Source organism: Pituophis catenifer, unplaced genomic scaffold, assembly GCF_029215685.1.
Source record: "Pituophis catenifer annectens isolate HBS135680 unplaced genomic scaffold, rPitCat1.0.hap2 SCAF_7, whole genome shotgun sequence".
Lineage (NCBI taxonomy): Eukaryota > Metazoa > Chordata > Lepidosauria > Squamata > Colubridae > Pituophis > Pituophis catenifer.
In genome coordinates this window covers 73,795,862-73,821,928 of record NW_027256887.1, presented here as the reverse complement: position 1 = coordinate 73,821,928, position 26,067 = coordinate 73,795,862, and the positions used below count along the sequence as shown (strand labels likewise).

Sequence of the window (26,067 nt, the reverse complement as noted above, 5' to 3'; positions counted from 1 at the left end):
TGACCATTGCAGTATCCCCTGGTCACTGGATCTCCATTTGTGTGCTTTGCAACTGACTTGGAACAAGCAATTAATAAAGAAGATGACAGTAAAATAAAAAGTTGTGGCCATTTGATGTTTCACTTAACAACCAAAGGGGAAGCGATGTGGTAACCCTGTTGCAGTCACATGATTTTCCCCTCAGTGAACATGGAACCGAATGATATGATTGTGGTTGCTAAGGGAGGACTACCTGTACAGAGAATCTCAGGCCGAAGCAGCCTGTAATAGAGTTCATGTAAACTCTTTTTTTAAATATATATATTTTATTTTATTTTATTTTATTTTATTTTATTTTATTTTATTTTTTTATTTTATTTTATTTTATTTTATTTTATTTTATTTTATTTTATTTTATTATTTTATGTATGTATGTTTTCTGAGGTTTTCGCGGGTGTTTGTATGTAGGTCTTAGGTTAATCGGGTTTTCTCCCGCGTAAAATTGGAAGTGTCTTGGCGACGTTTTGACGAAAGTCTCATTAGTCATCTTCAGGCTGGTGTTTTCGGCTTCGAAAACACCAGCCTGAAGATGACAAATGAGACTTCGTCGAAACGTCGCCAAGACACTTCCAATTTTATGAGGGAGAAAACCCGATTAACCAAAGACCTACATGTATGTATGTATGTATGTATGTATGTATATATAATGTAATATATGTGTATTTCTCTTTAGCCAGGTTCTTCCTACGTAAACCAAGATTTTTATGCAGCCCTAATTCAGTGAAATCACAATCCACTAGTTTCTAGGCTTTTTTTTCTGGCAGCTAGCAAACACTCTGCTGCCCCTTGGGAGACTAAGGAGACTAAGATATATATATATATATATATATATATATATATATATATATATATATATGTATGTATGTATGTATGTATGTATGTATGTATGTATGTATATATATCAGGATTGTGTTTGACCTTTGGGGTGGGGTGTGTGTGGCCAGGGTGGGCGTGGCCAGCATGACATCACTCATGTCGGCGGTACCTGTGGTGGCCCAAGCGCTCTGCAGTAAAAACGGGCTCCCGAGCTCCATTTTCGGCTGCGATGGCCTTCTGCAACCCTCTGCCAGCAAAAGCAGAACTCAGCAGGGGGGGCATGCATGGGCCTCACGAGCTCTGGTTTCAGCTGGGATGGCCTACTGCAACCTTCTGTCAGTGAAAACAAAGCTCAGCAGTGCGCAACCCTCGTGAGCTCTGTTTTCGCTGGCAGAGGCACCGCGGGCTGGTCCTTCACTATTTGCAAGGCGCTGCCGCGAGCCAGATTAAACATCCCGTGGCCCGGATCCGTCCCCCCCCCCCCCCGGGCCTTGAGTTTGATACCCCTGAGCTACAGAAACATAAGCATGTTGACGTCTATACCCATTAACCCAAATTGGGCATTAACTCTGTATTCTAAAAAATGGATGGTTGTGTTCTTAGTGTGACTGTTTTCTGGTGCTTAATTCTGCTTTTGGTAAATGGAGGTACCTCATGGTATAATAGTCGATTGATCATTTCAAAGTCAGCAAACCTTTTCACCTCTTTGATGATTATCTGCTCGATGCCTACAACTTTTCAGATGAAATCTTGACCGCATTGATAATTTCTTAAATCAGCACGTTCGTCTTTGTGCATGCTGTGATTTTTGTAGGACTAATAAAAAACCGCAACTTGAAGTAACGCGTAGTGATCTGAAAGGGGTGGGGGGGAGGGGGGGCAGACAAGACAACCCTCTGTAGAACTAAACCTTTGATGCTGTTTCTTTTTAACTGCAGACCCTGCAACATGGAAAAATTCAAGGCACCTTTTTAAAGGTTTCCTTTTCACTTCTATTCCCACTACACAGAATTTGCATGCTTATTTCTGTAGTGTAGCCACCAGCTTTCCATGTCACTTCTATTGCTGCCTGCTGTCTGTATTTGCACATTCACACGCTGGCTGCTTTGCTAAATCTCTGGTTTTGGTTGGCTGCCTTAATCTGGGCCTTTCCATCTCTCTGCCTGCATCTGTGTCAAATTAGAAACCTTAACTGGAAAACCTATCCTTTTTCTGGAAAGTGGTATAATGCTTGAACGTAATTGTTTATATAATTTTTCTCTTTTTTTTTCCTTGAAGCTATGGTAGTGTGCATTTCTTGGAAGTAGTAAAATGGTGAATAATTGCAATAAGTAGTACTGGAAAAAGAACACTTGTCTAGCGTCATGGAAATGTGACATAGGCTATGAGAGGGCTAATTTGAGAAATCATCTGCAAGCAAATTGTTTTGCGTCTGCCGAAGTTTCTGGAAAAGCTGCTTGGTCTCACAAGAGATCTGCAAGCCACCCAAAAACTGGCTTACTCTTTAAAAGTTGCTTTAAAGTAGAGTCACAAATTCAGCATGCTTTTCTTGTTAAACAAGATTCATCAAATTAGGATGATGAATTTTGACCATAGGTACCAGTGCCTCCAAGCTAGTGTTTTCCAAATAGTTTCCCCCCCAGATGTTTATATTATTTTATATGTATTATAGAATATACATATTATTATATTATTTTTATTTCTAACATTTATACGGGCACCCAATTGAAAACGACTCTGGACAATTGGGACTATAAATCTCAGAATTGTAATTGTAATTTGTTTTGAACATTAAAAGCTGAGAATTCTGCTTCGGGTAAGAGGATTTTGTTTTTTTTTTAAAGAAAAAGGGATATCCATTCATGGATTATTATAAGGTAAATTCTGGATACTCATCATTCTGTGAAGAGAATATTCTTAACTGTTATCCTAGGAAGCCACAGTTATGGACAATATAGAATAAAGATAAAACTGGGCGTAGAATTGAAATGAGTCAGGAGGTAAGGACATTCCTTGACAGAGATATTGGCTGCCTTTTAGACATCTACTCAATACTCTTATAGTTACCCCTTTTTAATGTTTGTCCCTTCATTGTACTTTTTCTCCCCTGGAAAGTTTATACTAACATTCTTCTTGGCACATAAAACAAGGGAATGGTAGAAGATCCTGTATAGATAAACAGGGAAACAGAAGCATTCTCTTATATGGCTGCATGTTATAATGGCCCCAATTCAGTTGTAGTTGTTTATGACCAAGTTTTGGCAACTTGGTCAACAAGATTTTGCCTAGTCAGTATTAGTTTTATGATTTTTATCAGCCGTCTCTTTAAGGCCATTGATGATATGGAAGAAAAAAATGCACCCACAGGTGTACTTCCTTGCTCTGTAGCTGCTTCAAAGACTGACCAAAAACAGATCTAAATGGAAGAAGCAGTTATCGTATTTTTCGGACTATAAGATGCATCTAAATTTAGAAGAGGAAAACAACAAAAAGTTTTTGGCCTACCTTTTTTCGGGCCTTTTTTCAGCCCTTTACCAGTCTTTTTTCGGCCTGTTTTCGGGGATTTTCCAGCCCATTTTTGAGGCTTTTTTCGGCCCATTTTCAAGGCTTTTTTTGGCCCATTTTGGGGCTTTTTTCAGCCTGTTTTTGAGGCTTTTTTTTGGCCCATTTTCAAGGCTTTTTTGGGGGCGTTTTTGAGGCTTTTTTGGGGCTATTTCTGAAAAAACAGGCTGAATAAAGCCTCAAAAACGGGCTGAAATAAGGCCCCAAAACAGGGCGTGCGGAGGCCAAAAAATGGCTGGTGGGTAGGTGGGACTTTAGCGATATTCAGTCTACAAGACACACAGACTTTTTCGCCTCCTTTTGGGAGACAAAAAAGTGCATCTTATAGTCTGAAAAATACGGTATATACCAGGATCTGGATTCTTAGCCATTTATGGTATTACCAGTTCTCAGCAGAGTGCACATTATTTGTTAATGCTAAAAAATTTTTTTTTGCTTATAGTTGACTAATGTTGCTTGTTTTTAGTTTCATCTTGAATAGCTGAAAGAGCTCAAGAAACTATATGTATAGATGGACAACTTTTGTTTGTGTTGCCCACCTCTTTTCTCATACCACGATGATCTCTTTGCAGGGATTGATGCTGAAGAATGGGGAAAATTTTTACACACCAAAAACAAGGTAAGCTTTGCTCTTCATGATCTGTAGTAACAAAGAGGATGGCCAGCACCTGCTGTGTAAGATGGCTGAATGCTATCATTTTGATTCCTCTACAATCATCCATAAGCATTCAAGGGCATAATGAAAAAGAAATAGAAGATAGAGATGGTCAGTGGGTGCAGCTCAGAACAATGTTCCAAAGCAGCTTTTTAAGCATTGAGAGTGAAAATGTAGTTCCTTGAAAGCTCTAGGGTTTTCAAACTAGCCATGTATGTGTGCAAGAGACACATTCTCAGTGTGATACTTGTAATATGTAAATGTGATTGCTTGCTTCACATGCAAACATACTTTACACTGTTGTTTTTGATTCTGGCTGGATCATGATGTATACCTAAGCCATAGTTGTTTTAATCATAGTCAGTTGAATAAGCAAAGTTTAGTCTTGCAATCAGTGCTTTTGTTGCCAACCAGCTAAGCTGGCTTCTTCAAAGATTTCCTATGTTTTCCCAATTTCTGTCTATATTCAGGAGAAATGGGCAATTTGCAAAAACAAACGAATTCCAGGTCCCCATGTCAATCCTGCATCTACATAGTTACGTAGCTTTGTTGTCCTGTTAGACAGTGTCATAATTATGTATTTCAACAATCAAAACACAAGATATGGATGAAAGTATTGAAACACCTTTCTTTAAGACTTGCATGAACACTTGTGAGTACTTTAGACAGGAAGATGTTATCTTAGCAAAATTTGCAGACAGGGCACCCTGTTTTTTCAAATTGCTCCTCCTGAGTTTTGCAGAAAAGCTGCAATACGGATGGTCCAGGGACCTATACCCATTTATTTAACAAACATTTAAAATTGCAACTGTGCTATAAAAAATGACTTGTAGCCGGTACTCACACTTAGGACTGTTATAGCATCCCTGCGATCACATGATCAAAATCTGACCATTTGGCAACGGGATTGCCATTTGTTATCTTCTGAGGAGGCTTCCAACCGGTTTCAGTGGGCTAAACTGGATTCGTGTAATTACTGTGTGATTCATTTAATCACCATGGTGTTTTGCTTAATGGCCGTGGCACAAAGGTCATCAGATTGGCACAATTCACTTAATAACTGCACTGCTTAGCAACAGAGGTTTCAGTCCCAGTTGTGGGTCATAAGTTGAGAGCTACCTGTAATGCACGTAAAACTGCAACCAAACTACAGCCCCTAGCAGAGGAGAAAAAAGTGAAACAATATGAGCTTCAGAAAACTGCCTTTCACTTTCATGTGTGGAACAGCCATTCTTGGCCTTGGAAGTTGTTAAATAAAGCTGCATCTCTCCAATCCGCACCCACCTTACTTTCAAAACTGACGAGATTGAATAACTCTGTTTCTGGCTTCCTTGTGCCATGGATTTTCCTTCTGTAGTTCAGATCAGCCAAGGGGGCCTTTGCCCAGATTGATATGGAGTGCCCGTTGTGTTATTGTCTGGAATAGGAGCCCATTGTCATAAGTCACTCAACCCACAATCATCTTGCACGTGGAATATTAAATATACTCTTCATCTGGCAGCCTTTCATCATCACTAAGAACCTTCAGTTGGTCCAGAATAAAGCAGAATGGGCAGTACCAATAAAGGAGAATATTTGTAGCTCAGGGTTGAAATGAGGGGGTCTTTGGTGCTCTCTCGGCTTGCTTGTTTTCTTGTAGAAACTTTCTTGCAGTGCTAGACTAGCACTGATGATGTTACCTAGATTGGGTAATGGGATATCTGCAAGAAAACAAGCGAGCTGAGAGACCATCAAGGACCCCTCAGAGTGGGCAGTTTTGCCTCTGTGCTGCATGAACTCACTGGTTACCTTCAGTTTCCAGGTGCTGGTTGTCACTTATAAAGCTTTGATGGCATAGAATGTAGTTATCAAATGTTTTCCCATTGTTTCTGTCCATCCAGAAATATAAAACAAGTGGGCATGTTCCAGTGATACGCAATGGTACCTAGGTGGCATGTCTCCTGTAACAATACTTGTCCCCTGGAACACTTTCACCTGGAAATTTAAGTGGTGCTGACCCTGTCATCCTGCCTGTCAATGTATTAGTGCCTGGGTTATGGCTTTCTTTGTTTTTATTGTATTGGATATGTTTTTAACTTGTTAAATAGTTATTATGAGTTAAGTTGCCTGTTAGCATTCTAGATAAATAGGCTGACAAGAATAGAGTCACTTGCAAAAGACTTTCAGCTCCTTTTCTTTTTCATTATTATTTCAGCTCTACACAGATTTTGATGAAATTAGACAAGAAATAGAAAGTGAAACGGAAAGGATTTCAGGAAATAATAAGGTAGGCAATAATAACTCGTAGTTATATTTTATAAACAAGGATCGTTTCAATTCATGAACTGGAAGCTCTCATTGGTCAGATAGTCACACAAAGTTAATCTTGATGTCTGTGTTCAAGCTTTCTTTGTCCAGAAACCAAATTGCCACTGATTATGATGCTCATAAAATCTAAAATAGTAGTTTGGGATGTCATCCCAGACAGCTTAGCCTTGACAGTGCAAAGTTTTGCATTGTTTTTCCTCTTAGCACTTTTTTTTTTAAATAGGCATTTTTGTCAGTCATATTTTTAAGGAAAATAGCACATGAACCAAGTTTAGGAAAAAACATATATTTCGAATATCAAATAATGTACTCAGAGTATATAAGCTTGTGTGCTACTTTATGAACAGCTGAGGTCTAGAAGTGCAAACTGAAATAAATGGGAGCTTGCTCAGTAAAAAATGACCTTACCTGGTACTACGGTTCAGATGCCTTGGAACTCAACATTTGTTTAGAAATTATTCTTGGCTTCTTTTTCCATTGTTTCGTAGGGAATCAGTCCTGAACCGATTCACCTAAAGATTTTTTCACCTAATGTTGTCAACCTGACCCTTGTAGATTTGCCAGGAATGACAAAGGTAAGAATACATTAACTGCACTTTTGGGTTTGCAAAATTACAAGATAGCAAATTATACTGTATTGCACTTACTTTCAAAATGATTCTTACCTGGATCCTAGCTGTGTCTACCCCATTCATGGATTACTGCCTTGTCGTGGCGAAAGCTATGGCAAATCTAGATAGCTTACTAAAAAGCAGAGACATCACCCTGCCAACAAAAGTGCGTATAGTCAAGGCTATGGTTTTCCCAGTCTCAATGTATGGCTGTGAAAGTTGGACCATAAGAAAGGCTGAGCGCCAAAGAATTGAGGCCTTTGAACTTCTCACTGGAGAAGACTTCTGCGAGTCCCTTGGACTGCAAGGCCATCCAACCGGTCAGTCCTAGAGGAGATCAACCCTGACTGCTGTTTAGAAGTCCAGATCCTGAAGATGAAACTCAAATACTTTGGCCACCTAATGAGAAGGAAGGACTCACTGGAGAAGAGCCTAACACTGGGAAAGATTGAGGGCAAAAGAAGAAGGGGATGACAGAGAATGAGGTGGCTGGATGGAGTCACTGAAGCAGTACACGTGAGCTTAAATGGACTCCAGAGGATGGTAGAGGACAAGAAGGCCTGGAGGAACGTTGTCCATGGGGTCGCGATAGGTGGACACAACTTCACAACTAACAACAACAACAAGCTGTGTCTACATCATCACTTTGCACTGTCTTCTGTGGAAGTATTTCTTAACCTCAGCAACTTTAAAATATGTGGACCACGGCTCCCAGAATTTCCCAACCGCATGCTGGCACACATCTTAAAAATTGCCGAGAAACACTTTTCTATGAAGCCTTTTCTTCTAACCCTGCAGCACAGATCTCTTCAAATAATCATCTTGCATTCATCCTCCACATTCCTTGAAGTGTAACTTTTATCATTGCAGTTATACTAGTTCAGGACTTGGGGAGTTTAAATAAACACTTTGACTTTCTTATGTGACTTTAAAGAAAAAGATTCATAGGGATTCTTCCTACTCAAGTTGGTTTGGTTTTTTCCCCCCCTCCTAGGTACCCGTAGGTGATCAACCAAAAGATATTGAACTTCAGATCCGAGAACTAATCCTTCGCTTCATTAGTAACCCCAATTCAATTATTCTGGCAGTCACTGCTGCCAACACAGACATGGCCACCTCTGAGGCACTGAAAATAGCCCGGGAGGTAGATCCAGATGGTAAGTATAAAAGGTGTATTCCAGATAGTCTTGTCTATCTCCAGGAAATATTATTTGAAAGCCCAGTTGATGGTTTGATGTCACTTTGTCATAACATCTGTTCTTAGAAAATGCATATTCTCCATTGGAATGAGTCAATAAGCCTTCTGATTGGAGGGTTTCAGACAAAACACAGGGCTAAATCCCATAAATTAGCAAGAGCAGCTGGGAAGGCATACAGTTAACAGTTCAAGGATTACTACAGAATTATATATAAAGCGAGGGAGGCAGAATACTCTTCCCCCATGGCTCCCTGCTTGTTTTATTAACTTTATTGACAGTAACTATAGTATCAGGTTAGAGTTCACCAGTTCAGAGCCCTCTCTTAATGCAAGCCAGATTTGACGTGCTGAATGGTACTTGGGAGTAGAATAGAATAAATAACAGACTAGGAGGAATGCTTAGCCATGAAGTTTGTTTCACTTTGTGAATCCTTGTTTATGAAACCTAGAACAATTGTCTCAGGTGCTGAGGTGTTTTGCTTTGCAAATGTATGCTGTTGTTAATTTCTTATGTTTGGATTTATTTCTGCTTCCATGTTCTGGTTATGTTTCGGTTTTGTTTTAGTCATTAAACTTCAAAGCAACAGAGATTTGGTTGCGATGCTTTGCTCTGTACAAACTTACTGCAAATCATCATCATTAGCTTTTTTATTGAAATTTCCTTGTGTGAGACAGAGAGAGAGAGGGAGGGAGAGAGAGGGAGGGAGGGAGAGAGAGAGAGAGAGAGAGAGAGAGAGAGAGAGAGAGAGAGAGAGAGAGAGAGAGGGTTTTGTTATTGTTCATGGTAACACAAAGGAATTAAAGTATATCTTTGTTTAATAAAGATAAACCATTTATACACAATGTACATCACCAAGACTGAGCTAGTATCAAACCAAAAAGGTCCCAGTTCAAATGCGTCTGGAATTCCTAGTTTGCTTGGCAGTTCCTATTGGCAGAACAAGCCAAGAGGTGGTGATTCAGCAATGAGTACATTAGCTGGATTATAAGAAACTACAAGTCAGAAAAACACTGACGTAGCACTATGCGTGAGGCAGCTTAGAGTAACTTCACAATTTGCATTAAATCAGAGAATAGTTCAACCTTTAAATAGTGAATTTCCCTTCTGCATGGCCTTGTTTAATGGGCAACTTTGCACCTTTTTCACCTTTTTCCCTTTCCTTTTTGTTTTGTTTTTACTTTGGGTAGATATTTCCTAGGCTTGAAAAGTTAAATACATGACCAGCTTAATGTAAATTACAGTTTTCCTGCCGCTCTGATAGGGCGGCGTACCCTTGCTGTGATCACAAAGCTGGATCTCATGGATGCTGGCACAGATGCCATGGATATACTTATGGGAAGAGTAATACCTGTGAAGCTTGGCATCATTGGTGTGGTCAACAGGTGAGTGTGGAGTGGCATGAGAGTTTGATTCCCAAAGAATTCTTTTTATTCCCACACATCCCAAATTTAAAATTCTCAAACTTTTATATTGTGTAAACTAGAGGTTAGGAGATATTTCTTTTCTGCAGTCATTTTGAAACAGGAAACACCTTAAGATGGGTCTCCCAAAGGTGCTTTTTCAAGAGGCAACTGGACTTCAGCTCTGAAGAAGCTTCTTGGATGAGAAGCGAAATGTCTTCAAGGAAAAACAAAGAAAGTCCAATTGCCTCTTGAAAAAGCACCTTTGGGACAATTATGACTTGGTGTCAACTCGCAAAGCATCCCTGGCCTGCTCTTGAGTTGCCATAGGCCAAGGGGGATAGGAAACCGGCAAAATGGCACGGCAGCCATTCCATGTTTATCTCTCTCAAGGCTGTATCCCAGAGTTACCCACAGCAGCCGGAGGGGAGTGACCTCTACAACCCACTAAATTGCTCCATTGGCGAATGTGATTGATGACAGACCCTGGGGGGAGGAGGGAGAACAGGGTCATAATTGGGGCGTAAATTACATAGGGTCAGAGCTGGCTTCACTTGGGAATGTGCCAACATGAAGCTCCTAATAAATAACTGGATTTCTTTTGAAGTGTAGCTCGAAGCTCATGATTTAATTAGGTCATCCGTCGGAACCTGACACCTGGATGACTGAGAATCTCCATAGACATATAGGATGGGTCCCAAAATAGAAATAATAATAAATAGCAAAGACCATCCTCCCCTCCCCCCTTTCCAAACTTGAAGAAACTGGGCACAAACATGTCCTTGCCCTGCACACAGGGTATGCTTTTCCTGTTCTCCACACTCTTTACCCCTAGAAGTGCCTATTCCTTTGCTTCTGATACAAAAAAAAAAAAAAGAGAGAGAGAGAGAGAGAGAGAGATGGGCAACATTTAACAGGTTAGGTGGCAACTTGGCCTTCTGGAGAAGGCAAATGATGATTCACTGGGAGGGATGGAATCAGAGTTTGTCAGCAATGCCTTAGCGCTGGTAAACCCCGCTCACTTCTGATATAAATAGTGTGTTCCTATGTCTGGGAAGTCTGTTCCTATATCTAACGAAAAGACATGGGAAATTGTGATAAGATGAATGAAAAAACAGTTAGAATTTGGCATTATTGCAGAACCTGTATATTGATACACGTTTTGTGCCAGGTCTGCATCTTGTCATATAGGCAAAGCAATAGAAGTGGTATTGTGGTTGCACTTTTGCATGGAAAGCAAAAAAAAAAAAGAGAGACAAAATAAATCCCAAAATATATACAAAAAAAACCTCTGTTGGTGGGCCATCAACAGGAAAAGAATATGAATAAGATCTAGTTCATATGCTGCAGATGGTCAATTCCCATTGGTGATGAATAAGATGTGAAGTCTTTTATTACAGAATTCACAATAAGTACTTAAAATCTCATTAACCTGCAGGAGTCAGCTGGATATCAACACTAAGAAGAGTGTGGCTGATTCGATTCGTGATGAGTATGGTTTTCTCCAGAAGAAGTATCCCTCTTTAGCCAACCGCAATGGGACAAAATATCTAGCTAGAACACTTAACAGGTACAGGATGTTGCTCTGAGCTTAAGTTGCAACTTGATTTTTTTCCTATTATTATCTTATTTTTTATTTATTAAATTTGTTTGCTCTCCCATCTCGCCACAACGCAACTCTGGGCAGTTTATAACATTAAAATGGAACCATAAATATATATATATAAATGTATCAAATCCCATTAAAATTACAATAAAATACAAGTTATAATTAAAGATTGGGAGAAAGTGAGGAGAATGTACAGGGGGTGAGGTGGGAACCTCTATTAGCAATAGCACTTAGACTTACATACCGCTCGATGGTGATTTACAGCCGCTCTCTAAGCGGTTTACAGAGTCAACATATTGCCCCCAACAATCTGGATCCTCATTTTATCAACCTTGAAAGGATGGAAGGCTGAGTCAACCTTGAGCCAGTCAGGATTGAACTTCTGGCAGTGAGCAGTGAGTTAGCCTGCGATACTGCATTCTAACTGCTATGCCGCCTCCTATAAGTCAATCAACCACCTCCAGAGTGATATTCTCCCATCGGGCCCCTATTAGAGATTTTTTCCCCCTTTGCTGACGAGTAATAATAAGGGATGCACAAAGTGTCAATTCTAGGAACACAATGTTCTGGGAAAATCTTGAAGAGTTTGTTATCAGTGATGTCCAGAGGTAAAATAATGTTCTGAGTACAGAATTATTTTTTGCAGTTTTGATTCTCATATATACAGGAACACTTGGATACCTGGCATTTATTATGGGTTGATTTGATATATGGGATTAGTTTTGTGAGGTAAACAAATTGCCAGTTTTAATTTGATTCCTCCCTATCTTGGGAAATTATTTGCTTATAAAGGATAGATTTTGAAATCTATTTAAGTGCTAATTCTGTATGATAGATTAACTAACATAATTTAATGGAATCCTTACTGATATATTTCTTCATGTCAATCTTATTATACTGTAATTTGGTTTATTTGATACTATCTTCACTTCCAAACCAGCTTGGTTGCTAATTAAAGAAATAAACAATTGCAAGGTCCTCTAATTACAGCACATCAATACCTGGTTAAGAGTATTACTTCTGCACAATTGTGCTACATTTCATTGTTTGTTGCCACCCAGTAGATCCTCAGAGACTTACCTAGTTGTACCACATCCTGTAAATACTCACTTGATAATCTCTCTAGAGGGACGGCTTATAAGCAAAGGCCATCAGCACCCATTATTTGAAATAACCTTTCCCTAGAAAGAAAACGGGGACGCGGTGGCTCAGTGGCTAAGACGCTGAGCTTGTTGATCAGAAGGTTGGCGGTTCGAATCCCTAGTGCTGCATAATGGAGTGAGCTCCCGTTACTTGTCCCAGCTTCTGCCAACCTAGCAGTTCGAAAGCACGTAAAAAATGCAAGTAGAAAAATAGGGACCATCTTTGGTGGGAAGGTAATAGCGTTCCGTGCGCCTTCAGCATTTAGTCATGCTGGCCACATGACCACAGAGACGTCTTCGGACAGCGCTGGCTCTTCGGCTTAGAAACGGAGATGAGCACCACCCCCTAGAGTTGGGAACGACTAGCACGTATGTGCGAGGGGAACCTTTACCTTTACCTAGAAAGAAAACATGGACTATCTTTGAATTGTTTTAAAGATTAGTATTCACACTGGCAGCCGGGTAATGATCACTATTATACTGTGCATTTTGTTATTACATTTATCTATTTTTATCATATGTTATTGCATTTAAATATCCTGCCTGAAGATTGAAAATTATTTTAAATAATTAAAACTAATAAATAATGTAGCTTATATAGCTGAATACTGTTAAATCTTTCAAACTGTATGTCATCTATTAATATTAAAGTGTTTGAGGAATGGTCTGGAACATCTCAGTGAAATACTTTAGCCTACTATAAATTCATTGCTTTTTCGTTCACAAATCTCAGTTAGTTTTATATATTTTTCAATCAAAAACTGCTGGTATTCAGGCTCCTAGAAGTTCATTTGTTTAATAGCCAAAATGTGGAATGAAAACTTGAATAGATTGCATGCTTTGATCATCTTTCTAACATTTTCTTTCCCTCCCCTCCAAATTTTGCTTTTAGGCTACTCATGCATCACATTAGAGATTGCTTACCTGAACTGAAAACTAGAATCAATGTTTTAGCTGCCCAGTACCAGTCTCTGCTCAACAGTTACGGAGAACCAGTAGATGATAAGAGTGCCACATTATTGCAGCTTATTACCAAATTTGCCACTGAATATTGCAACACCATTGAAGGGACAGCAAAATACATAGAGACTTCAGAACTGTAAGCAAATGTTACAGATTTTGCTATAGATGATAGCTTTTCTAAGATCAGGCCTGTCAAACTGGCGGCCCATGGGTTGGATACGGCCCGTGCAGGCCACGCCCACCCCGGCTCCACAAAGGCAAAAAACATTGTGATATGTCACAATACGGCCCACAATGTGAGCGGATTTGAAACACCTCTTCTAGATCAGGGGTCTCCAACCTTGTCAACTTTAAGACTTCTGGACTTCAACTCCTAGAGTTCCTCAGCCAGCAAAGCTGGCTGAAGAACTCTGGGAGTTGAAGTCCACAAGTTTTAAAGATGCCAAGGTTGGAGACCCCTGTTCTAGATGATAGAGGATACTTACCTGCAAGTAATTCTTGCTCAATGTCCGCTTGTTTGGTGACTGTTCAAAGTTCAGCAGCACTTAACAAGAGGTAATTAGAGGTAGTCCTCAACTTACAACTGGTTGCTTAGTGACTACTCAGAATTAAGATGGGACTTGACCCAGATTCAAAGTTTCAACAGCTCTTCCCTCCTCCCTCCCCCCAGTTGCATTATCACAATTTGGGGGTGGGATGGGGTGGCAACCAGGCCTCATCTGCAGATCCCATAGTCATATGGCCATAATTTTGATAGGGTTTTTTTTTGCTAGAAATTGCCATTTACTTCCAGTTTCTAGCAAAAAAAAAAAAAAAATGCCCATTGTAGAAATGGGCTTGCTTTACAACCATGTTATTTACTTCACGACTGCCATATTAGCTTAATGATCCCCACAAAAAAACGTAAAAACAGGTCGGTCGTGACTTACAATCATCATGATATATGATGGAAATTCCGGGCTCTGTTATGTTCATAAGTTGTGGGTTGCCTATACAGCTGGTCCTCGTAGTTGTGGCTGTCTCAGTGTCCGATGGTCACATAATCGCCATTTCCAATCTTCAGTGCCAGCTTTTGAGAGGCAAAGTCTGTGGGGAAGCCAGCTAGAGCTTGCAGATGGCAGTCAGGTGGCCCTGGGGCACTGTGACTTCACAGAATGGATCTAACAATGGCAGCTGAGAGTGCTGGAACTGTTGTTGGTACACAGACATTACACATTAGAACTGTGTCGTTGAGCAACAGAGTTCCCGGTCCCAATTATCGTTTGTCCAACACCTTTGTCCTCACAAAAATCCATGTACAGGTAGTCCTCGAGTTACGACCACAACTGAGCCCAAAATTTATGTTGCTGAGTGAAACATTTGTTAAGTGAGTTTGCCCCACTTTATGACTTTCCTTGTCACGGTGGTTAAGTAAATCATTGCATTTGTTAAGTTAATAACATGGTGGTTAAGTGAATCTGGCTTCCCCATTGACTTTACTTGTCAGAAAGTCGCAAAAAGTGATCACTTGACACGCCCCCCCCCCCCACATCCCCACACCCCCCCCGGAACACTGCGGCTATCATAAATATGAACCGGGTTGCCAAGGATCTGAATTTTGATCATGTGACCAAGGGGATGCTGCAACGGTCATAAGTGTGAAAAAATAAGTCACTTTTTTCAGTGCCGTTGTAACATTGAACAGTCACTAAATGAACTGTTGTAAGTTGAGGACTCCCTGTACCTATAATGGCTCCACCATGACTCTTCTGGGGTATTTATTTATTTATAGAATTTATTGGCCTCGAGAATTGAGGAAAAGCACCATTAGTTTCAAAGGTAGGAAAATCAAGAAGTCCTGGCAGTTTTAAAATGAATGTAGAGGTTTATTGCAAGCTTTTGTTCTCTACAACAATCTGACCTACTAAGGGTCAAAGCAAATTGGCGATAGATAAGAATCAACAGAATTCAAGGTGGGCTGGATTTAGATCTCTTATGGGCACAAAGGGTCTCGAGTCTGATGACGCCTTTGACCCCTCCCTCGGTCTCAGCCTGGTCCTCTCCTACAATTAGACTCACCTTGGCTTACTCTTTTCCCATCTTATAGGTGTGGTGGAGCTAGAATTTGCTACATTTTTCATGAAACCTTCGGGCGCACCTTAGAATCTGTGGATCCATTAGGTGGCCTTAACACCATTGACATCCTGACTGCCATTAGAAATGCTACTGTAGGTATTATCCTTTTATAACTACTCAGTGAGATACTTTTTCTGGTTAAAATAGATACTCTGTGGCAGGGTGGATTTGATTTAAATCGAGTCGATTTAAATCATGATTTAAATCATGATTTAAATCACTAGTAAAAAGACTTGATTTAAATCAATTCGATTTAAATCATAATTTTTAAAGAGCAACTGTCATCTCTGCTACTCCTTTGACCCGCTGTTGACTCACCGATAGTCCCAGTGTTGCAGAATATACAGCCTTGTGCTACATAACTAAGCTCCATTTCATGCTGAATAAACTAAATTATTTATGTATCTTAAATAGAAAACTATCTTATGATAGATTTTTACCCCAAAAGTTTTTTATTAAAATAAATTCAATAAAAAAACCTGATTTAAATAAAAAAAATCCGATTTAAATAAAAAAAATCCGATTTTTTTGATTTTTTTAAAAAAAATCATTGATTTTTATCCACCCTGCTCTGTGGTCAGGGTGGTGGTGTTAATAATAGAATGATCTGCTCAATGTTTCATTGCCCTATTCAGTAGTGATAACAGTATGGTGTTTTTGTGATAACAAAAAAAATATAAAATAACTTAATTGCTTTCCTTTTGATCAGGGCCCCCGGCCTGCGTTGTTTATACCTGAAGTTTCATTTGAATTGTTAGTAAAGAGGCAAATCAAACGCTTGGAAGAGCCCAGCTTGCGATGTGTGGAACTCGTTCATGAGGAAATGCAGCGGATTATTCAACACTGTAGCAATTACAGCACCCAGGTAAAAGAAGCAGCTGGTGGGTAGAAGTTGTTGCTGATAGAGCTTGACACGATGTGGGCAGGCTGGAAAATTCTCTGCCAAGGCTATCAAAATAATGCAGTCTGTAAATTATAATCTCCTTGGAGATGAAGGAGAGCTCTTCTCATTCAGGAAAAAAAAAATTAAACGAACAGGTGTTGGAATAATAATAGATTCTTCTAGTGGGATATGTGCATACTTAGACACAGGGGGATCTTTTTAGTATAGACATGCAAGCAAATGCTTTGCTTCACCATCTCTTACACAGTGTAGTGCCCCAGATGATTCTGGACAAATTCCACAATTTGTCCAGCCTGGTTGGTGATAACATTGGCTGAAAGTCAAGAGAGTATAGTCTAAAACATCATAATGGGAAAAGGCTCGTTATCTTAAATATGTGCCTAAGGAAGCTTGAGAAGTGCATTGAGTAAGAGTAGAGTCACAGAGGTTCTCTTTTACTTTATAGAGGTAAAAGGATGAGCATTTCAGGAGTCATACTTCCATGTTCTGATCTGTTGAGATAATTAAAGAAGAGTGATTGATACCAGTATAAAGGGATGGATTCCTCTTAAGTCAGGGGTGTCAAACTCGATTTCATTGAGGGCCGCATCAGGGTTGTGTTTGACCTCTGGGTGCCCAGGGTGGGCGGGGCCAGCTCGACGTCACTCGTGTCAGGGGTGCCTGTGGTGGCCCAAGTGCTCTGCCAGCGAAAACTGGCTCCCGACCTCCGTTTTCAGCTGCGACGGCCTCCTGCAACCGTCTGTCAGTGAAAACTGAGCTTGGGAGGGTTGCGCACGGCCCCACTGAGCTCTGTTTTCTCTGGCAGAGGCACCACAGACTAGTCATTCATTGTTTCCAGGGCAGTCCCGCAGGCCAGATCTAAGCACCCCATGGGCCAGATCTGGCCCACGGACCTTGAGTTTGACACCCCTGCTCTAAGTGGAACTCAAGCAAAACTCCTTTGGATTTGCTATTGAAATGAAGTCCACAACCAGGAGGGTAGAGATAGCTTTTGGAATTGGGATGGTCCTGGGTACACTCAAGTCGTCTCTGCTGATTTATAGGAATTGTATCATTTATGAAGACCAGCTTCTTCTGGAAACTAAATGTTCGAGTTCATTCATTTTGACCATTCTGTTTTTGATTATAGCAAATGAAATCCTGTGCTGTTTTGCTTGTATTCAGGAATTGCTGAGATTTCCTAAACTCCATGATGCCATTGTTGAGGTTGTGACCAGTCTTTTGCGCCGAAGGCTACCAATTACAAATGAAATGGTAATGAGGGTGGAGATTCTTGTTTTGTGACACTTTTAGTTACAGGAAAACATGAGACAAATATTACGAGATAATCACTATGAGGTTTGTTGCTAAAAAATATTTTGGTGATTAAATAGCAGTTTTGCATGTGACACCTGCAATTTCTTATAGAAGTACATAGAATAAGCTTCCTTTATAGCACTTAGGATTCAGTTTGTTATATCTTTATATGGTAACAAACTCCATTATATTCAGTACATGGGATCACTTATAAATATATGGCTTAACTCTGAATCAAATGTTCATAAGAACTTGACTTTCCATTTTATTTAAAAAAAAGTGATCTACACTAAAGGCTGCAAAGTATTGAACATGATACAAGCAGCATAAACTTTGAGAACTATAAAATCACTTTGAAATAAAGAAAACAAGCAGCTTACAAAAACCTAATATGAAAAATTTGCTGAGAAAAAATATTTTTGTTCTAGATGCAGTGTTCAATGCCATCTGAATTTTGTTGTTTTTTCACTGGAATTAAAGTTTTGCTTTTTTTCTCTCTGTTATTTTCTTCCAGGTTCACAACTTAGTAGCCATTGAGTTGGCTTATATCAACACCAAGCATCCAGATTTTGCAGATGCTTGTGGGCTAATAAACAATAATATAGAGGTAAAGGAGAAAATCTCATCTTCTCAAACATTTACGATACATTATTAAACTTACTAGACTTTCATATCAACTGCTGAGGATGGATTCTTTGTTTGCCTGATTGGGAATGTTAGCTCAAACATAAATGATCAACTTGCCTGTGTGACAGAAACATCTGTGCCTCCAATTCTTGGAGGTAGAACAGGCTGCAAGACTTCCTTTCGTTAGGGGAACATGCTTTAACTAGTTAGAATGCAGTATTGCAGGCTAACTCTGCCTGCAGCCAGGAGCAAGAGTCTTACCACCTCAAGGTTGACTCAGCCTTCCATCCTTCCAAGGTCAGTAAAATGAGGACCCAGATAGTTGGAGGCAATATGCTGACATTGTAAACCGCTCAGAGAGTGTGGTAAAGTTATTGTTGTTGCGCTTGCTATTAACTTATCTTTAACAACTTTAACTCTTACTGAGTTTGCAGAAATCAGGCTTAGATAAGTGTATGTGCATTTTAGTCAGTATGGACTCCTGGAGACTACCAGGGTTAATCCCTGCAGTTTTCTTGGCAAGGTTTTCAGAAGTGCTTAGCCAATGTCGTCTTCCTAGGGCAGAGGTTGGCAATCTTAAACACTCAAAGAGCCACAAAGGTCCTAACCAGAAGCCCCCCATTCAATTCTGGAGCCGACCAGAAGTCTGGTTTTCCCCACCATAGAGTCTCCTCCTGGCGCAGTGTCCTTTTTCCTCTGCCAACTGGAAGTCCTGTTCCCTTTTCTCTCCCCTACCCCCAGCCCACCATAGAGTCTCCTCCTAGCATGGCTTTCTTTTTCCTCTACCTGTCCTAACTGAAAGCCCTATCAATTGTGGAGCCGACTGAGGACAGGGAGCCGCACCAGAGGGATGAAAGAGCCACATGTGGCTCCAGAGCCACGGGTTGCCGACCCCTGTCCTAGGGTTAGGAGAAAATGACTGGATTAAGGCCAATCATCTGGCTTTGTATTTAAGGCAGAACTAGAATGTCGAGTCTCCCAGTTGCTATCCTGATGCCTTAAGAATCAGGATTTGATTGCTGTTTTGACAGCTAATTTCTAATTCCGCATTTTTTTTTTCTTAAAGGAACAAAGGCGGAACAGATTAGCTAGAGAGATGTCTTCTCTTGGATTACGGGACAAGGTGAGTGTGTGTTTGATATTCTTCATAAAACTGATGGAAGGTTTTGTGCCAAACAGCTTGCTTTTTTTTATTTTTTTTTAAGGCAGTCCAAATTGCTGTTTAGTGTACCTCTTATTTCCGCGACTCAGCAAGGAAGGGGGATAAACGAGCCTGATTAAACTTAATGCATGAGGTATTGTCAAGCAATACTGATATCCTTCTCTGCCCTTCTTGCCTTTTTTTAGTCCAATAAGCCTCCTGGTGTTATGGCACCATCTTCCCAGGAGACTTCTGCTGCTGGTTCTGCTGAGGTTGACGGCAAGGTCTGTCTCTCTTTCTTCTAAGCACTGCATGCTTAGTATTTTGTGCTGTACCTTGGTCAATGGCTCTCAAAGACAGCTGATGTGATGGCTCAGAATTCATCGTTCAGGTCGATTGTGTGTCTTCAGGTGTTAGCTTATTGAATGGCCTTGAGGTAAAGGGTTTCATCTTGGGGTTCTAGGCAGCTCTGAGTGTTTAGTGATTTAGTGGCTTTGTTGCATGAAAGCTAAGTAGGATTGGATCTAGGAAGTAGTGTATTTGGATAAGAGGTTATCAGAAAAACATAGAGCCATGATGGTGAACCTATGGCACGCGTGCCAGAGGTGGCACGCAGAGCTCTCTCTGTAGGCACGCACACAGTCGCCAGCTGCTCTTCTAGTTTCTGGCACGCGCATGCACCGTCCAGCTGATCTTCACGCATGCCAAAGCCCAAAAACATGAAGACCAGCTGGCCGGTGCTCTGGCATGGGTTTCCGGCGCATGCGCATGCTGGAAACCTGAAAACCAGATGGCCGGCGCGCACAAGCGCACCAGCCACCTGATCTTCGGGTTTCCGGGGCTGCAGTTTCCACACGCGTGTTCCAGTTTGGGCACTCGATGCCGAAAAGGTTCGCCATTACTGACATAGAGCTTCAAACTAAATTAGGAAGTTAAAAAACAAACAGGAAGCCTGGAATATGAAACCACTTCCACATTGATGTCAAGAAAATTACGTGAATGTCTCTAGGCTCCAGAAGTTGATTCTGACTCAAGAATCTTGTACCTTTTTACCTCAGTGTTTACCTCAGAGTGAAGTTACGGTGACCATACGGCCAAATGGCCGTAAGGGTGAAAAATGGTCATAAGTCAAGTTATATTTGGATATTATTGGGAAAGTGATTTAATTTTGATCCTTGTCATGAGAAGCTGACTCTCTGGGATAAATCTTATTTAAAAATGAGAAGTAAAATCTGTAAAAGAAAAATTGGACTAAAAAGGAGTTAATAACCTGTATCATCTTATTGCTAATTATACTTTTTAAAGAAACTCTGAATAAGAGCTGCCTAAAAATGCTACGTGGCAATTTATTCAATTAAAACATTAGTTTTTCAGTTTGGACCTAATGTGTCAGAAGCATCAGATCATCATAGGTTTTTTTTTTTTAAATGGCTAAGACAACAGTTCATCTTTATCAGCAATTGAAGAATCATATTGTTATAAATATTGACAATTTATAAGAAAGAATTAGGTAAAGATTTAAGGTATCCAGTTTTAACAGTCAATGCTCTTAACTTTTAAAGAACATAAATATATCTTTTATGAATTTAAGACTAATTCATTAAAAAGCACCAGGAGGGTTTACAAGACACCTGAGCAGATAGTTAAAAAGGAATGGTTATCTACCATTATCTGTTGGAAAGGTAATAAATTCAAAAACAGTGGTTGAGAAATTCTTACAAATCTATGCAGTTAATGAAAAATTTAAGAGAAGGGGATTTTTTTAAAGTTGATGTTTTGTTAATTAAAGATCAGATGTTGAGCACTTGGAACAAAGAATGGAAATGAGTTTTAAGAATTAAAACATGGGATTGCTAAAAGTGTAGACAAGTCACGTTTATCATGTATGTGTAAATCTGTGTATGTGCATGTTCAAGTTAAATCATACTTTCTAACTTATTGGATTTGAATGGTGAAACAAAATTAGTGGAGATAATTTATTAGCCTTTTCTTGGTAATTATTCTGGAGAAATTAACTGTGTTAAGCTTATTCTAGGATTTAGGCTAAATTTTCCATGCATTTCCACTCTAGCCTGACAATAAATTATTGTAGTTTCCACTTACAGGTGTACAGATTTGCATGTTAGGGAGTGTTGGTTGCACTAAAAACTAATTGTACATTTTCAAGGATCAGTCTCAGCCTTCACCTCTTGTGTGTTTTTTGGTGATACTATATTTGTCTTCCAGAGGACCATAGAGACCTGGCTCTTCCCCAAAACACTAGCCTAGGATGGGACTTCAGCTGGGAGGCTGTTTGATCCAACTTCTTGGGGTGGGTGGGTGTACTTTTGTTTTTAGTTATTTTTTAATAGATGTTGTGGGCTGCCTAGAATCATTATTTGAGCTAGGAAGCCATATAAGTCCCATAAAATAAATAAATAGCACACCTCTGTTACATTTACCTGTCAAGAGAGTTAAAAGGATAAAATAATAGGGGTAGTGGGAGGACTATATGCCTTCCATTCTTAGTGATGGTATAAGAAAATTGAATAAATTGACTGAACAAAATTGGAGGAAATGTTCAGATAAGCACTTGTCTCATAAATAAGAAATTGAATTTGCATATTCTATCTTTCCTCGAATTAGGCATCTCTTGCTGCCGGAGAAACAATTCCAGAATCTGGAACTGGCAATTGGAGAGGAATGCTGAAAACATCTAGGACGGAAGAGATATTAGCAGAGGAAAAATCCAAACCAGTAACAATTCTACCCGCCAGCCCTCAGAAAGGCCACGCTGTAAACTTGCTAGATGTGGTAAGTACCTAGAGGAGCCTGACTGAGCAAAGCTAGTTTGGTAGAAGATAAAGAACAGGTTATTGAACACAAACAAGTATTCTATTACAATGAAGAGAGCTCATCTTTTGAACTATTTCTAAGACTAAAGCTGTAAGTTGCTTTGACTCTTTTTGATTTGGCAATTTTATGAACCAATTATACTAATTTGTCACAGAAATGTGATTTGACAAATTGGCCATCAGTCAATTGCAAAAGGCAGCTTTACTTGGAACAGCTTACATCCTGCAATGGTATCTGTCACACCATCAAACATACACATCTGCCTATCCCAGATCCTTGGAAAGGATTTGATAGGTAGACAAAAAGGCCAAATCCAGTCAGAACATCTGGCTGACTCTGCGATGAACAATAACAACAGCAACAATAATAAATAGCAGTATCCTATTAAAAAATCAGGTTAGCATTTATTTACAAATGTTGCTTAATCTATTACACGTAACGTATTTGTGATTTTTGTTTTCCTGTTACACTCCTTCTAGCCTGTTCCTGTTGCACGCAAGCTTTCAGCCCGGGAACAAAGAGATTGTGAAGTGATAGAACGTCTCATCAAATCCTATTTCCTAATTGTGAGGAAGAACATTCAAGACAGGTAAGATACATTAAAACCCCAAGAAGTTTGCATGGTGACAGTTGCAGCTTGCATCCATGATCACATGGATGTTCTGATGGCAGTCTTTTTCTGCAGACTTGGATACAACTGGGTTGATTTGAATGTAGGCCTTCAGTTTGCTTCCATTTTAGTTCCTTACGCCAACTCAGAATTTAAGCAAACAATGATTCAAAAGCAGGAGTAAGCCAATCTTTGGGAGAGGAGGGAGTTAGCAGGGAAAACATTTTGAGAACACTTACATTTCTGCCACCCTTTGACTTTTTTCCCCGAAAAGACATTTAAAACAAGTATCATATTTTTTGGAGTATAAGACATACTTCCCCCCCCCCCAAAGAGGCTGAAAATTTGGGTGTGTCTTATACACCGAATGTAGCTTTTTCAAAGCTTTTTTCCAGTCCTAACGAGGCGCTAGTGAGTTAAGCAATCTCTGTGCTTTGTCTGCTCCCTCCGACTCAGCTGTGCTTTAGAAGCTTTTTTTCAGTGAAGCTTCCGTGCTTTGCCTGTTCTCTCCCACTCTCAGCTGTGAAGCTTTTTTTCAGCCCTAACGCGCTAGCAAGTGAAGCGATCTCCATGCTTTGCCTGCTTTTCTCATTGCTTCGCTCTCCAAATATCAATTGTGCTTTAGAAGCTGTTTTTTTTCCCCCAAGCAGGGGATAAAAAGTGCTCGCTCGCTCAAAATCAGCAAACTAATGTGCTGAAGCTGACCAGACTAAGGACGCTAGCCAGATGAATACCTGGTAGGCAGATTTTTTCCCCTATTTTCCACCTCTAAAACTAAGCTGCGTCTTATACTTCAGTGTGTCTTATACTCTGAAAAATATGGTACTCATCTGCAGCCTCCTGCCAGTTTTAGCTTCTAAAAATCTTCATGAAGCTTGTTTTGAGGCTCAGAAGCCTTGCCCTGCTGGAGGCTGGTGCTTCATTTTATAGCACGTCAGTTTCTAGTGCTGGGCACAAGCATAATGTGATTCAGTGGCCAGGTACATTGAATAAATACATAAAAATAGAATCTTAAAGCAACTGTCGTTTTTTTTTTTTTTTCCCTGGCTCACAGAGTTGTCTTCCGCAGCTTTTATAGGATTCCAGAAAAATGTGTGTTTGCTTTAAAAAGTTCCTGGCTGGTAGGATATGCATGCCAGCACAAGCTCCAATCATAGTTTGCCTCTCAGATCTGGATTGCTGCACAATTCTTAACTATTTTTTGGAATACAGATAAACTAGTAGACCCAGTTAGAAGAGTGAGTCAAGGAATACACCATTAGTCAAGGATGTCATGTTTCTGCAATGCCATGCTTGTCTCTACTTCAACTCTCCCCACTCCCCATTTTATTAACCCCCCTCCCACCTTCTTTTGGCCATTTTGTGCTCAGTTGCCCTATCCCCAGCTGACCTTCACCATCTTCGTCCTTCCCTTGCAGATGAAGTGTGCCTAGCTGCTAAATTGATGATTACACACCTCATCATGGAGAAGTCAGCTGGGAGCAGCAGGTGGTAGAGCACAGGGCAGCCAAAAGGGCCGAGATGGAGAGAGATGGGCAGGTGGGGGGAGTTGAAGCAAACCCTGAGGTCATAATTATGGGCAAATTGCCAAGTGCCTGAATTTTGATCATCTGATTACAGAACTGGAATGGCCATACTACAGATGACATCTCTGACTTTTCTTGAGTTTTGATTGTTAGCTTCTTGGACTGCAGAAACACATGTAACTGTTTAAAGAGAGATTTCCTTTATCCCCCTAAGCTTAAAGCAGTTTATCTTCAGAAAGGTGCAGTGGTATGCTTGAATTGTTGCTGTTTGCTTTCAGTGTGCCAAAAGCAGTGATGCATTTTCTGGTCAACCACGTGAAAGATTCTCTTCAGAGTGAGCTAGTTGGAAAGCTGTACAAAGCTTTACTGCTGGACGATCTTTTAACTGAATCGGAGGACATGGCTCAGCGCAGGAAGGAGGCAGCTGACATGTTACAGGTACAGAGACCTTTTGCTGAAGGTTTAAATCTGAAGCATCATAAATCCATATACATTTTGTTTTGTTCTACATACATTCTAGATCAGGGGTATCAAAACTCAAGGCCCGTGGGCTGGACCCGTTCCACGGGGTGCTTAGATCTGGCCTGCGGGGCCGCCCTGGAAACAGCTAGACTGGCCCACGGTGCCTCTGGCAGCGAAAACAGGGCCCAGGGGGTACGCATGGCCCCTTGGGCTCTGTTTTTGGTGGCAGAGGGCTGCAGGAAGCTGTTGCGGCAGAGAACGGAGCCTGGGATGGCTGCGCGTGCCCCCCCACTCCCCCCAGCTCCATTTTGCTGGCAGAGGGCTAGCAAAATAAATTAAAAGCAAAACAAAAGGGGGAAATTTTTCCCCTTTTGCATTTGAGCATCCAAGAAGGGACAGGAAAGGAGAAAAGGAAAGAAGAAAGAATAAGAAGTAAAAAGGGGACAGAGCAAGGAAGGAAAAATAAGAAAAGGGGAGAAGGAAGAGGGAAGGAAAAAGAAGGAAGGAGATTATAATAAGAGTGAGTGAGGGTCTGAGGGAAGTCCTGCCTTAGCACTTAGCCATCACAGGTGCCCCAGACTCGAGTGATGCCAAGCTGGCCATGCCCACCCTGGCCCCTCGAGGTCAAACACAGCCTTGATGTGGCCCTCAATGAAATTGAGTTTGACACCCCTGTTCTAGACACAAGGGTGAGCAAAGAAATAAATTCTTTGGTAGTTCAGAAAAGGGGCAAAATAGTTTTGTAATGTAAAAACTGTTTTCTGACCCAATGCCTCGAGCATGTTTTCCCAACCTTTTTACCCTGGGGGAACCCTTAGAATAATTTTCAGGTCTAAAGGAACCTCTCCATGAAAAGTATTATAGGAAGTCCTTGACTTACAACTGTTAGAAGTTATGATGGATCCGGAAAAAGCTACTAATGACCTGGATTCGAAGTTCCAACATCTGTTCCCCACCCTCCTCCCCCTCTTACAGAACTGCATTTTGGACATTTAGGAACCAGCCCTAATTTACCACTGTTTGCAATATCACATGACTGCAATTTATGATATGGCATTTACTTCTAGTTTCTGGCAAAAATGCCCCATGATGAACTATGGATTTGCGTAATGACTGTCACAAAAACCATAAAATTGTGGATGATAGCATGATCTGCTTTATAACCATCATCGCTTACAACCAAAATTGTGGATTCAGTTACGATTGTAATTGAGAACTACTTACATGCCTATAGCTAGCACGGCTTGG

At 40.4% G+C, this 26,067-nt stretch overlaps 1 protein-coding gene across 5 annotated transcripts in view; it reads left to right on the top strand.

Moving 5' to 3' along the window:
* Positions 1-26,067, top strand: part of DNM1L (dynamin 1 like) — a 43,241-nt gene that overhangs the window by 15,266 nt on the left and 1,908 nt on the right. The window contains exons 3-19 of one of the 5 annotated variants that reach the window (XM_070946636.1): positions 1,794-1,832; positions 3,990-4,036; positions 6,267-6,338; positions 6,868-6,954; positions 7,985-8,147; positions 9,451-9,571; positions 11,028-11,159; positions 13,233-13,439; positions 15,390-15,510; positions 16,128-16,283; positions 17,487-17,576; positions 18,133-18,225; positions 19,312-19,368; positions 19,593-19,670; positions 22,012-22,179; positions 22,701-22,810; positions 24,636-24,795. In XM_070946636.1, the coding sequence (XP_070802737.1) occupies positions 1,794-1,832; positions 3,990-4,036; positions 6,267-6,338; positions 6,868-6,954; positions 7,985-8,147; positions 9,451-9,571; positions 11,028-11,159; positions 13,233-13,439; positions 15,390-15,510; positions 16,128-16,283; positions 17,487-17,576; positions 18,133-18,225; positions 19,312-19,368; positions 19,593-19,670; positions 22,012-22,179; positions 22,701-22,810; positions 24,636-24,795 (1,901 nt within the window). Of the gene's footprint in view, positions 1-1,793; positions 1,833-3,989; positions 4,037-6,266; positions 6,339-6,867; positions 6,955-7,984; positions 8,148-9,430; positions 9,572-11,027; positions 11,160-13,232; positions 13,440-15,389; positions 15,511-16,127; positions 16,284-17,486; positions 17,577-18,132; positions 18,226-19,311; positions 19,369-19,592; positions 19,671-22,011; positions 22,180-22,700; positions 22,811-24,635; positions 24,796-26,067 lie in introns of those variants that run through there. The other 4 variants (XM_070946637.1, XM_070946638.1, XM_070946639.1 and 1 more) reach the window with 4 other exon arrangements.